General features: G+C 44.6%; 1 protein-coding gene across 3 annotated transcripts in view; it reads left to right on the forward strand.

Moving 5' to 3' along the window:
* The window catches only part of SYNPR (synaptoporin), a 99,923-nt gene that overhangs the window by 76,870 nt on the left and 9,192 nt on the right, over positions 1-13,861 (forward strand). For all 3 annotated transcript variants that reach the window (XM_054639986.2, XM_077184360.1, XM_054639987.2), the window contains one exon: positions 11,905-12,103. In XM_054639986.2, the coding sequence (XP_054495961.1) occupies positions 11,905-12,103 (199 nt within the window). The remainder of the gene's footprint in view (positions 1-11,904; positions 12,104-13,861) is intronic.

Genomic DNA, 13,861 nt, shown 5'->3' on the forward strand with positions numbered 1-13,861 from the left:
CATCCCTGCTCTTTGTGGTTGTGCCCTGTCCATTCCAGGCAGGAATGCTGTGCCAGGGCCTGGCTCTGGGGGATGCTGGTGGGGTCTGTGGCTCATGGGAGTCCCATGAGCAGAGCTGTTGTGCAGGTTGGACCTGCAGGGCAATGGGGAGGGAAAACCATCTCCATGCAAGCCCCTAAGTTAAGTCTTGAGGCAGACCCTGGACTAAAATCTCTTTGCCTGTAGCTTTTGGGGATGCTTTAAGCCAAGCCTACATACAGAGTCTATCCCCAGGTTAAATGCTGCATGGGAAATAATTTGGAGCTTCTCTTGTCTTTTCTTGGGGCATTCATCCTGAAAGCTACTTGGAAAATATTGACTTGGAGGATGACATTGTTAAATTTTAAACACTCTCACCTAAGCCAGTGGTTAGGTGAAGTGTGTGCAGAGGTGTTAGGAGCACTGAGCCACAGTTACCAGAGGGACAGAGTGGGATTTCCTGGTGGTGCTAACGTGAGACCCTGATGAAAATATAAACCAGCAGTATTCTTTGCACATCTTTGTATCACAGCAGTGAGCAAAAAAAATGTTTTCCATTTTATTCTCAATCACCTATTAGTATCTTTTCAGTGTGCTAGTAAAGTTGTCTCTTCAAGTGGTCCTTCCTTCTGAAGGAAAAGGAAATTATGTTTTATGGGAGCTTTTCATTCACTTTAAGCATCTCATTTGAATAAAGACATTCCCATTGAGCACCCTTGAAAGTGTTCACCTCATCTGCATGCTATGGGCACTGTAGTCTTCCATTTGAAATATGACAGCCAGATCTAAATTGCCTACTTAGAAGCTACAAATGATAATTAAGGAGAAAACATCTAACTTTTTGAGCTTTGCATCTGTCTTTCTTTGGAAAAGGCCTCTGCTAATGTTAACACATTTCTCTTCCAGTGTGTACTATCCTTCTATTTTTTGTCATCCACTTGTAAATCTTTCTTCAGAATTCAGTGAAAAACATTCTGGCTGAAAGATTATGAATGTCTGTAATGGCTGGGAGACTGAGAGCTGCTGATAAATAGAAATTCTTTCCACTAAGTAGTTGCCTGCAGTGCTGACTTTCAGACAGCTGTGGTGGGCTCTGCTCCCAGATGTCTTGGGAGGTTGGAGATAGGAAAGAATAAAGTCACAGAGTCAGCTGAACTCCTTAAGGTTTGTGTTTTATTTTGGATATCTTCACCTTACAGAAGATGCCCCTTCTGCAAAACCAAACTGTGGTCTCCTGAACCTCCTGTGCATAGACAGGAGCAGAAGCAGGGCAGCAGGAGCTGTGCACTGGCTTCAGGTGTGAGCTGTGCCAAAATGCAGATGCCCCAGTTCCCAGGCAGATTGGGCAGAGCTCCTGGGAAGGTGAGAGGTGCTGGTTAAACTTTGCATGACCCATTCCAGCTTAATGAAGGCATAAATCTCCACCCTGGAACTTCTTAGAACAAAACTTGGTGCTTCTGAGAAGCAGATTTTGCTCAAGCAGGAGTTGCAGGGACGATTGGATGGAGTTCAGGGGCCATGAGCTGTGCCACACTGTGGTCCCTTCTGGGTCTGCAATAGTGAAAGCTGCATTAGTTCAGTCCCTTTTCTTGCCAAACTGTGACTGCCTCATCTGGCACTACAGATCTGGGGTTAGCAGCTGAACTGATGAGGAAAACTGTTCAGTAATGCATCAGCTAAGCTGGAGATTTTCACCAATATCCCTGTTATATAAACTGGCTGTGTAGGATGGGCACTGAGGGCTCAGTCATGGCTTTAATTATTTTTCACAACTGTTTCAAACTCTGACCTCAGCAGTGCTTTTTATACCTGATTTTGACCTCTTAATGAATAATTTGCCTAACCAGAACTTCTACTCTTAGTGGAAAGAGGAAATTGTGTGAATGAGGAAGATAATGTTGCATCCTGCTGGGTAAAATTCAGCAAATCCTTCAGGTTACAAATATCTATAATTGTGACACCTTCACCAAGTATCTGCATATTTAATATGACTTAACAATGCAAACTGAAGCATTAAGATATATTTTTAACTTGGAAATAGACCTTTTTTCTCAGTTGTGATTCTTACATTCTGGTAATTTATAGGGCTATCCAGAAAACTGCAGCTCAATTTTTTAAAAATCTCCCAATGGAAAGCCAGTTAAAAGATTTTCTGCCATTCTGACGTGAATGCAAGAACTTTGTGAGCTATTTAAAGTATGGCCCCAGCACTTCCCTGGCAGTGAAGGCTTCAGAGACCTTGGTCAAGTCTCTGTACTGAAGCAAGTCTGGAAGCAGCCTGAACATGGAGCTTGCAGAGCCAAACTGAGCACTGATCAATGAGCTGTTGCTTTAGTTAGAGCTGTTTGCTCTTAGATTGTCTCCTGGGCTGGGGAAGAGGTGATCCAGGTCTGCAGAATAAGGATTTTCTTTTCAGCTTTGATTGAACATAGTTTGTAATAGGAAAGAATATTTCACATTTTTATGACTGGCTCTAGTGATTAAAGAGTGCATCCCATAGTTCAGAGCCCTGATGTGATTTTTGCTTGCTTGTGCATGGCTGCAGACTACTGAAGTAATTGAAAACTGCAAATCAGTGTTCTCCAATTTCCACAAGTCTTCAAGGACCACACTGAGTGTGAAGTACTGTCTTTAGAAAAAGAGAAAATGGAAGAAAATTGGCTTTTTTACTTGGACAGCTGTGGTCTGCAGTAACAGCTGTCCATGAGTACAATGTACAGTGTAATTCCTATTGTCAGAGTTTGATGGAACTACTGCTGGTTTGATTAAAACAGATAAAAATATGGATGACTTTGTGACTTTTCTAGTCTTGAGGGCCTCCTCCTGACCCCAGTTACAGCCTTCAAAAGCCACTTTGTAGAAATCTTCAAGATTGCCAAAGAATGGTCATTACTGCCAGTTTGCACTTTTGGAACTGTGGATAAAGGCAAGTGAGGAACCAGGAGTCACCCTTTGTTCCTGCATGGGATCTATAGAAATCTGATGAAATCAGATTTACCAGAAATCTGATAAAACCACATCTTCAGCTTCTCTTTGGGGCTGACCCTGTGCATGTGGTCCTCATCACAACTGTGTTGTCAAAGCAAGAGACCACCCACCATCCCCACAATTTCATGGCTGGTCTGAAGAGCTTGGCTTCTGGCTCAAACTGTTTTGTAAACAGCCCAGAAGCTGCAGCCCAGGGGTGGCAGAGTCTCTGCTCATTCAGGGCTGTCAGCAGGGACTCAGTGCTTGAGGAGGTCAGGGGAGGAAGGTTTGTAAAACCATGAAGGGTCCATTTAATTGCAAGGACAGTTGTTAACCAAGGACAAGCTGATGGGTCCAGGCAGCATTTTTGTGATGGGGCAGCAGCTCTGCAGACAAGAGACTTCTCCAGATGTTGAGGTCATCTCAGTTGCTGCTGTCATCAGTGTTCTGCTTCTGCTCTGTAGCTTTTAATCCCTTAAAACTCAGAACAAACATCTTTGAATGCTGAACTGGGGCCATAGAGGAGGCTTGTCTTGGCTCACAGCTCTTGTCCTGGTGTCCATGTACAAACTTTGCAAGAACACAGAGCTCATGGGCACACAGCTGGAGGGGGAAGGAAAGATGTAGGAAATTTCTGGAGATGGTGTCTGCTGCAGATAAGGGAGAACAGCTTCTTAAAACTTTGCAAATTGCAGAGCTTTTCTTTTGGCACTTGAAAATTGGATTTTTCCTGATTTTGGATGGTCCATACTGGCTGATTTTTCTTCATAGAGGCTATATTTTATGTTAAACACTGTTTTAGTGTCAGAAAAATTCTTCATTAATTCTTTAGGCCAAATTTTTTCTCTGAGTGGAAGTTGATTTTGGATTTGTTGCAGCTTTTTCACCATTTGAATTTTTAATATATATTCATGAATAGTCTCTGCAGTATTGTTCAGTGATGGTGTTTTATCTGTGCCTGCCACAAAGGCTTTTTCTAAAAGTCAGAATTTAGGCAACTTCCCTTGCAAATTTATTTTTGCACATTTTCATGCTGTCAGTACAGAAGCAACCAAAGCAGCCACCCTTTGGCTTTGCTTTGTTTGGCATTTGATCCCACACCCTGGCACATGGTGACCCAGCTGGGGGACAATCAAACACATGCCCTTCCCCTTTTTCCTTCTCCAAAATGTGCATTTGATGTGCAGGAGCCCTGAAGATTTCCCCAGGACTGTAGGAGATGGGGTGCATGGGATGTCTTTGGGCTCCTCTCACACCTGGATTCTACATTAATTTATTTTCCAGGAGATAAATGCAATATTTTTCATTCAGTAGACTCTGGAGAGGGTGTGCATCCAAGCCCAAGCAGCACAGCCCCACTCAGTGCCTGTCCTCTGTGGTTTCACACCTCCTGGGCTATTCAAGGTGTGAAGGTGATGGCAATTTGTCTGCAGGTCCCACAAGTCTGCTCAGCCTGTGCTGCAGCCCACCAGCTCCCCAAGGAAAGGATTTGTCATATCCTTCCAAATGTACATACTGTGACTGGGACTTCCATTGGAGTCATCCCATAAAACTCTCCAGAGAACTCAATTTGATTTCTTTAGGTACATTAGGACAAGAGACTTGAGAAAAATTATAGTTAAATACAAAGTAATATTGAAATACAACACAAAGGAGTAAATGTTGCTGCATCCCCTGTAATTGCTCTTGTATTTATATCAGTTGGTCTGGGGGGTGAAATTGCTGCTTTCAGGGTCTGTAGATCTGGATGAAAATGTGTGTAACACTGCTTGTCACAGGGTGAAGAGTTTATGCTTTCAGGTGGGTCTGGCTGAACACCAGGTGATGCCCAAGAATTTGGAATACTTTTCCATGGAGTTCATAGCCCATTGGATGGTGGAAGGGAAGGTGAACTGGGGTGGTGTGAGCAGCTGCAGGATGTGTTGGGGTGCAGGAATGGCAGATCAGCAGACCCACACTGCTCCATGCAGAAACACTGCCCAGGGATTGGATACATCCTCTTCTCAGGAATGGTCTTATTATATTCAATGGCTTTTCTTTGTGATTTCTACTGCTCATGTTTCATCTGTAGATGTTTAGATTTCTGTAGATCTTCCTCCAAATGGAAGCTTTTGTTTGGCTCTGACAGGGGTTTCTTAGTTTGGGAGCTGTTTCCTGTGTCTGTCCAGAGGAGAGGGCAGCAGGAGGGACATGAGAGCCATGGGTTCAGCCAGGATATCATGATGGGACCAGGTAAACGTGGATAGTTATTTATGTGGTGATGTAAATGTATGCCAGTAGCATTTCCAGGTCCTATAATTTGCCTTGCTCCATGAACGTGATGGTTTTTTTTAAAGATAATTAAGGGTTACCTTCCTTCAGAGATTGTAGCAAAGTTTCCCAGAGACTAGAAAGCAGTTTGTCCCAAGAAAATAGCCCAGTGAAGGGAAATCAGAGTATGTTGCCACTAGTGTGTACCACAAGGAATGCAAGTGCCCAATCTGGGAAGGTATCTGGGCTGTACAGACTGGTGGAGCATGTCTGTGAGCACTGTGCTCTGCTTGCACAGCATGTGTTCCTGAGAAGAGCTGTGAAATTATCTTGGGAGATAAATCTGGGTCTTGGATAAAGGCTTGGAAGTGGGGTTGGGATCACCCACTCAGCTTAACAAGCACTCCCAGCAGCATGTGTTCTATAATGAGCCTTTTTGTTGGCTTTTTGGTGCTACGATGGAGTAGTAGGGTTTGCACTCCTGCTACGTGCACAGCCTGAGGAGGCTCCTTCCCAGGGCTGGCACCACTCCAGATGTTCCTTCCCCCAGGAATGTTGTGCAGGCTGTTTCCCAGGAGCTTTGTGCACTGGGAATGGGTCCTGCAGGGGATCTCAAGCTGGGGTATGGCACTGCTGCCTTCTGCCCACCACCAGTGCTGTCCCTGTTCCAGTGCCTTCAGAACCCACCCTCAAAGGGGTTGTGTAGCTTCTCTTCCTGGAGGCCTGAGCATCTCAGAGGGTCTCAGACTCACTGTCCTACCAGGAGAAATTAAATGTGGGGTAGAGGGACCCGTGAGGTGCCCAGCTGTGGGTAGGTGTCGTGGTGAACCTGCTCTGAGCTGCCTGCACTGGGGGAATTGCCCCTGTGCCAGGGCAGCACACACTGTGGTGTGCTGGGACAGCAGCTTTGCCTGAAGAGCTGTAGGGAAATAGTGCTGGCCAAACATCTGCTGCACAGCTATGGGCTACACAGGGCTGGGAACCTGGCAAGCTAGGAAATTGAAAGTATTAGGAGGGAGATATTTTTAATTATTTTGTCTGGACATAAACCAGAAAAGAGTGTAGGTTGCTGCAGGTTTCCTGGTTAGCTTCCCAGCAGCAACTTCTGGGGTTTTTTTTTGGTCATGCTGCTCTGGACATGGATTTGGATGGGTATAAGCCACTAAAATCAGCTGTGACAAAGGGGAGATCTTTAGGATGTTCAGATGTCCAGGATAGGAGCTAGGAATAAATGTTTGCAATATGATATATGTATTTGTGTGAAATGACTGGTAGTTTTGAATAATTCTAGAGTGATGTAGGCTTTGGAATTCATTTTTTGGTAGTAAATGGAGAGGATTTATTGAGTGGACAGAAGTTCAAAGTGAAATATTTTCAAATACTCTGATCAGCCAACTCTTTTCCTTCATCATCTAGAAAGGAAAGAAGCAAAAGACCGGGCTTGGATTGCTGAGTCAGATGGTGAATTTTAATTCTGCTTTCTGTCTCCAGATAAAAATGAACAGATTTTTAGGGGCAGGTATGTGGTGGAAATTAATGTGCTGCTGCTCTGTAGGGGAGGAGGGTACTGAAGGCACCTTTGGGTGCTGGGGAGTCTGGAATGGTATTGTTTTTGGGGCAGCTGGTAGAGTGAGGTATGGAAAACTGCTGGGATAGTTAGGAAGGATGGATAAACATCTCAGTTCTGAAAGGCTGTGGTAGGTGCAGGCAGCACTGAGGTGTGTGGCAGATGGGCAATGTGAAGGTAAGGGATGGGAATACTTGAGTAAGGTAATTTCTTCCTTAGGAAAAGAGCTGTTGGAGAGCAGCTTGGGGTGAGAAACAGTCTTGTCATTGTTAGCAAAAGGGTAAAAACCTCTGATTTTACCAGAATAGCACAAGGTGCAAAAGAGCCAGGGAGCAGTCACCTCCAGGTAGCTGCTGTCCTGATGAGGGGCAAACCCCATCTCATCCCCACAGTTGTCCAGAGCTTGAATGACATCTCAGCTATTTGACTTTGAAGGGCTGGAGAGAACTTCAGCATTAATAGCTTCAAGGTGTTCAAATGTGGTATTAACAGGATTTCTTCCTGACACTAACTTCAGCAACTCCCAGATGCCTGGGTGCAAAGGTTCGGATCCTATGGGAATTGCTGGGTGATGGTTTGGATGCTGCAGGGTCCCCCCACTCAGAAGTTTGTCCCTGAAGAGCAGATCTGGGAGGAGGAGGAGAATGAGAATGCAGAGCTCACTCCATCCATCCTCCTGAAGCCTGGAAGGAAATCTGGTCCTTGCTGTGTGAGCAGCCTTGCAGATAGCCAGGATTTAATGCCAACCATTCTGGAATGCCCAGCTCTGGGGAAAGCGTTCTTTGCAGTGAGAAGAGCAGGCTGGGAAGAGTGTTGGAAGAGTCAGTGGACCCCAGTGACCTTAAAGAAAAGACTTTTCATTTGCAGACAGATTTCTGCTTTGACCTGACTATTAGAGATGACTTTCAAAATGTTTTTCTTAATGTAGGTAATATCTCTAGAGAAGTTTTACAGGAATGATGAGCTCTGTTGTGTGAGGAAAGGCTCCCATTTATTTGTATTCTTCCACTAAGCCTACAAAAAAAATCCATATTTGCTGCCTCAAAAAGGTACATGTGCCCAGGGACTGGCTGGCTGGAGGCACTGGTGTCCAAGCACACCAGCATAGTCCTCTGAAATGAGGGAACTCCAGCTTTTCCAGGGCTAACTAAAAGAAATTCCTTTACTGTGTATCCCAGAGAAAGGAAGATGTAAGCCCTTGTCACATTTTTGTGCCTGAGCAGAGCAGTTTGACTTGCTGAGGGGCTCTGTGCATGTCAGCATTTCGCTACTGTATTTTGAAATTTCATTTCCCCCTTATTTTGGAGATTATCAGCCAAGATAAACATTTCCCAAGAAACCCCTCCACAAGCACTACTGCAATAACTCATTTCTAGTGATTTATTTCTCTCAGGGATTTGCAGACAATAAAGACAATTGACGGTTAGAGTTCCAGAAACAAGTTGGGGGGAAATACAGCCCAGTGAAAAGATAATGGATCTCTGGGTTTTTGCAAGCACGTGTGTGGGTGTTGCAGATTTTATTCCAGCATGTTGTAGACAAGTTGGAGGGTGGATTACAAGATGCTATTTTCAGAAAATAGGACAGCCTGCCAAAACACAGCTTTTTTTTTTTTTTTTTTGCCTGTTTTTCACTAGATCCTGCTAAAGGAATGGAGAAACACTAACCCCCATTGAGAATTTTTGGAGGCAGAACTTTATCTGCTATTTATTAATCCACACACCAATCAAAGCCCATGAGAGGAAATCTATGCTGGTTCATCAATAACATTTGAGCACACTGTTGTGTTAATTGTGTGTTCTGTTGGCTTCAAGGCTAAGCCCTGTGTGCATTGTTGAAGGGAGTGAATCAGACAATATTAGATCATTCACCCTTCTGCTGGTGGAGTGAGACAGGTCTTTGGGGAGGTTGGTTCTGATAATTTTCATGCTCAAGGATCATCTGGGGAATCAAGCTGCTCAAAAGAAAAAAAAAAAGGAGGGCTATGAGTAAAAGAAAGCTGTGGCTTCAATATTGTACTGAGGAAGCTCAGGAAGAAAAGGGAACTTCATGTTCACATGGAGAGAGCACAACTTTTGCTCCCCCATGCACATGTAACAGCTGTAGCTTTGTTCAATGTGTCTGGCTTCATGTATTCTTTTCAGAGCAAGGGTAATTAGCATCTGAAAATGTAACTGCTCTTCGCTGCTGTGGAACAATGCAAAAATCCCCTTTTTCACTGTAAAACATTCCTGCCCTCCTTTGATCTTGTCAAGCTAGACAATACAGCTGTCTTGTCGTCATATTTCCCACGGCAATGGAAAGTTTGCCAAGTGGTGGAAGAAGCCTCAGAAGCCCTTAATTACTGTGACTTCATCAGTGAAACTTGACTGCCTTTGGTGGACTTACTTCAGACTGTAGTGAATCTGAGGGAATTTGGGCCTGGATGGCTTGGCCATGGCAGCTGCTGTTAACAAAAGGATGGTGCTGGTAACAATGGGCAGTGAGGATGACCTGAGTGCAGTTCTGCTGAGTGTGGGATGCAAGGTCACATTCCAAAGTCAGGAGCTTTATTTCTGAATTAATAGCAATACTCAGTGCAGGACAAGGCAAAAAAAAAAAAAAAAAAAACCCTGGAGGAACTTACAGGGAGAAAGTTTTCCCTAATTAAGTAAATTCATTACTGTTGTGTTCCTTATTTGCATTGCCCATCAATCAGTGAAAATCGTTCCTGTTAATGCAGCCTAAGAAATGTTAACAAAGTGCAAAGGGTGTGATTGCAAAGGGTCACTCTTGGGGCTCCTGATTTTGTTTAGCAAATGGAGAGTCCAAGGTGGAATAGAGGGATGGTGCTGGAAATTGGAAAAGCAGCAGAAGGAGGACATTGGCCAAGGGTGACTTGTAGGAAAAGGTGGGGTGTAAACAAAGAGAGATAAGAGAAAATGAAAGAAGAGTAAGTCAGAGGAAGTAAAAGACAGAACAGGTAGAATTGTATCAAAAGTGAGAGGCAGAGGCAATTAGTGTTTTGTGAGTCATGCCCAAGCCATCCTGCCCCCAGAAAGGCTGACTCAGCAACATCACTGGGGAAGAAATCAGAGCTTTCTCTTGGAGATGCCATTCCAGATCAAAAAGGCTTTGATTAGTGAAACTGGATTTTCTGTCAGTGATCCTCCCCTGCCTTAAAGAAACTTTTCAGATGTATCATGTACAGTCAGCATCCACCCTAAGCACCGCAGGGCTTGGCTCCCTCACTCCTCTTGCCTGTCACAGCTCCTCTTCCCAGGTCTGAATCATGGTCTATTTTGGGGCCCTTTGCACAACAGAGATCTCGGTTGTTTTGACAGAGGTGAGGTAGCCACAAGAGGCACCAATTACTGCACATCCTCTTAGAGACCAAGGAAATCTAAAAGGAAAAGCAAGTGAATAAAAATAACTTGATGGAGGAAGGTTTCTGTGCTCTCGTATCCCTGACAGGTGCCTGGCCACAAAAGCACTGCTGGGAAGGTACAAGTGGGGTGTTAATATATGAACATTTTTTTCTGGCTTATGATTCAGAACTAAGGTGCAGTCAGGAAAACAGAGATTAGCAAATGAAAATGGTTTCAGTTCCTTTACCATGTTTTGTAAAGGCTGGTGGTTGTTGATGATGAGACTGGGCTGTGTTGACAGTGGACAGTCAAGGGGCAGGGGTGGGCAGCAACTCCAAGTCTGAATCTTGGTAGAAATATTCCCTAAGCTATTTCCTTTCTTGTATGCACAGGACTTTGAGCTGCTACTTGCAGCACATGTTGTCCAGTCTGTGTTTCAGGGCTCCTGGGGAGGAGAAGAAAACTCTGCTATAAAGCCAGTGAAGTCAGGAAACTGATCACTGGCATTAGGATCTCTCTCATGTGTTCAGATTTCATCAGGCTTTGCTGGCTTTACACTGGAAAGGTGATTCAGCCACTGTTCATCTCTGCAATCTGGGCAAACTTGGTTTTTGTTTTCATCCCACCACTACTACAATGACAGGGAATAAAACCTCTGAGGCAAATAACTGCTGTTTTTCATCAACCACTGATGAAAAGGTTCTGCCTACATGTTTGGGTACATTTAATCAGGACCAGCAAAAGCAAAAAGTCATCCAATCCTCCAATGACCATTAATCCATCTTGTGATTTCTGCTGTGGGTACTTTGTTTTCATCTGGGGAATTAACTTTTTATTTAGCCAAATATAGTTATGGCTGCTGCTCCCATTGGCTTGCTGTTGCACACTTTAATTGTCCTTGAGCAGAGGAATGTCTCCCAGAAGGCCTAATCCTTTCTCAGCACCAGATCATCAGTTCTTTAATTGCTGCTGGCTTCGTCCCCTTCACTCAGCCTGTGCAGGGCAGAACAATGTGATCCCTCATTGGGCTCCATGTCCCCACTGTGAATCTGGGCCATGCAACAGGACCTGCCAAAATGACCCCTCCATGGATTCTCTTTCTTTTTCTGAATCAGAAATTAAAATTATTACAGAAAAAAGTCTGTCACAGGAGCTTCCAGACAGAACTATAAATCTATTCGCTCAGTCACTGATAAACACTCATGAGTATAAAGTTAGGGCTGAGGTTACCAGGACATGCAGACTTTTTCTTTGATCCAACTTGTGTATTTCTGCTGCAGCTTGATTTTAAAAGCCTTAATGTAGAAGCACTGTGTGGCTTGCAGCCCTATGGGCTAACAGCCACAGGTAGCTCTGCACCAGACAATTTGATGCAAGGAATTTGTGAACGTCCAAACACAGGTATCCCATGGGCTTAGTCTTGAGGATAAGACCTGTTTTCTGCTGCCTGGATTGTAAGAATCAAATTGTTTTTCATGTTATCCTTTTTCAGTTGTTGCCATGGCAAAACCCCAGAGAGGACGGGGAGGGTTGTACCGAACCACTGGAACATAAACTTTTCTCTGGGATTGATTAAAAGATGTGTTCATGTGCTCAGTCTCACCTTGGCACTCACAGGGCTCTGCCCACAGCTGCCAGTTATTCTCAGGGATCAATGTGCATCGGGAGTGAGACTGAGCAAATGTATTCATCTTTATTCAGATAACGGCTTCCATTTTCTGTGCTTCACCTGCTGCTCTATGGGATGTTTTCCAGGTTGCATCAAGTGAATTTTGAGGCTCCCACTTGTGAAGGCAAGCGCCGGGAAACGCTCGCCTTGATCGGGGACTTCTCCTCCTCGGCGGAGTTCTTCGTCACCATCGCGGTCTTCGCCTTCCTCTACTCGCTGGCTGCCACTGTGGTTTACATCTTCTTCCAGAACAAGTATCGTGAGAACAACAGAGGACCTTTAATTGTAAGTGTTTGCAGCATTTCCAGTGTTTTCAGGCATGGTTTTCACCTCTTGCTTTCTCGGTTGTTGAGGTTTTGGCATGGTCTGGGAGATCCAGGTGTCCTGCTGCCCAAAGCATCTCTATATTCACCTGATTTTCTGTCTTAATGGTGATGTAATGTTTTAACATCAAAGGTAATGGAGGCTGTATGCAGGAGGAGTTTAGTCCTGTATGTACTTGTGAAAACACTTCTGTGCTTCTCTCCCAGTGCCCACAGTGATGATGATCACACAAATAATGAACAGGTAGTTGAGTTGTAGCAGGATTGGGATCTCAGCCCTATGATGGCAGAGCTTCATTGATGGGGAAAAAAGGAAAGAGGAGATCATCAGAGATTGGCTCTGTTTGACATGATGGAAGCTTCCAGCAGCTTCTCACAGAAACCACCCCTGTGGTCCTCTCCTGCTACCAAAAACCAGGCTGTGGCAAACCAACACACTGGGACCTTTCCTGTCCTAGAAAATGGTGTGGAAATGTAAGGAAATCCTCACAGAGGAGCCAAAGAACAGGCAAAATAAAGGGGTCCCTGCAGGAAGAGTAAATAAAGTGCCTTGCTTCTTCTTGGTATCAAGTGAGATCTCATTTCAAACTGTTTCATCAAAGGATTTGTTACAGAATTCTTCCATCTTAATTTTCTTGCGAAAAATAATTCTTACTTTTGACCAACCACATTATCCTCTGTAGTAACAGAAAAAGGAAAGAGAAACAATGGTATTGCTATGTCACATCATGATGTGGCCACTTGCCTTTGTCCAGGACTTTCCTGAAACAGCTGCTGCAGTGTCTGTCACAGGATGCATGGCACAATTTGCTACAGCATTAACATCACATTGATTTAATTTGTTCTGTGTAATGGATTGTAATCGAATCTACAGGTTAAATTCAACCAGTGTCTGTCACCAAAGCCTCTGTTTGCAATTTCACAGTATTTAAACCAAGGCTATATTTTTTCAGAATATAAAGATGCTTTTGAGTTTGTCCTACAGCAAAAGCAGCTCCTGCTGGTGAGTGGTTCTGGGAGTGGCTGAGGGTTATGGTCAGGTTATGCCTGACAGGAGGAAAGTCCCATCCTCCCCAGCCAAATGCTCCTGCAACTCCTGTGCACTGCAAGCTCTCTTGTTTTTGGTATTTTTAGAAAAAAAAGAACCTTTTTTGCCTGGAGCACATCCTTGCTGGTGTCCCTGGACGCTGTCCAGTGCAATGATTGCAGCACCACAGCCTGGCTGAGGATAGGTGTGAGTCCCTCTGTGCAGTGGAGTTGTAGGGAAAATGCAGAGCCCCAGCCAGAGAAAAGGCTGGCAGCTGTAGCCAGGAGGAATTCAGTGGTCAAGGAAAAAGAAAACTTGGTGTGAAAAGCAGCCTCTCAGGGCTGCAGTGCTCACCTAAGGGATGTCACATGCTCTGGGAAGGAGGCAGGCAATGTGTCCTCCAGCTCCAGGCAGATGCTGCTCTGAGCTGACGTGTATCAGATCAGATGTGTGAGTGTGTCTCATCCCCGAGATTGTTCCTTCCAGAGAAAAGTGCTGCAGAAATCTCTGGTGCAGCACATGTTGGTGCAGGAGGCAGGGCAGCCCTGGTTCTGTTTCATCACCTGGCAGGATCAGTGCATCAGGCACCTTGTCCAGACTACCAGTTTTTCTCTCTTTGTGAAGAGTTTGAAGATGACAGTTTCATCCATCCTTGCTTCTGCTGCAGTGCCTGATCACAATTTCATGGTTTAA

Source organism: Agelaius phoeniceus, chromosome 11 (genome assembly GCF_051311805.1).
Source record: "Agelaius phoeniceus isolate bAgePho1 chromosome 11, bAgePho1.hap1, whole genome shotgun sequence".
NCBI classification, from domain to species: Eukaryota; Metazoa; Chordata; class Aves; order Passeriformes; family Icteridae; genus Agelaius; species Agelaius phoeniceus.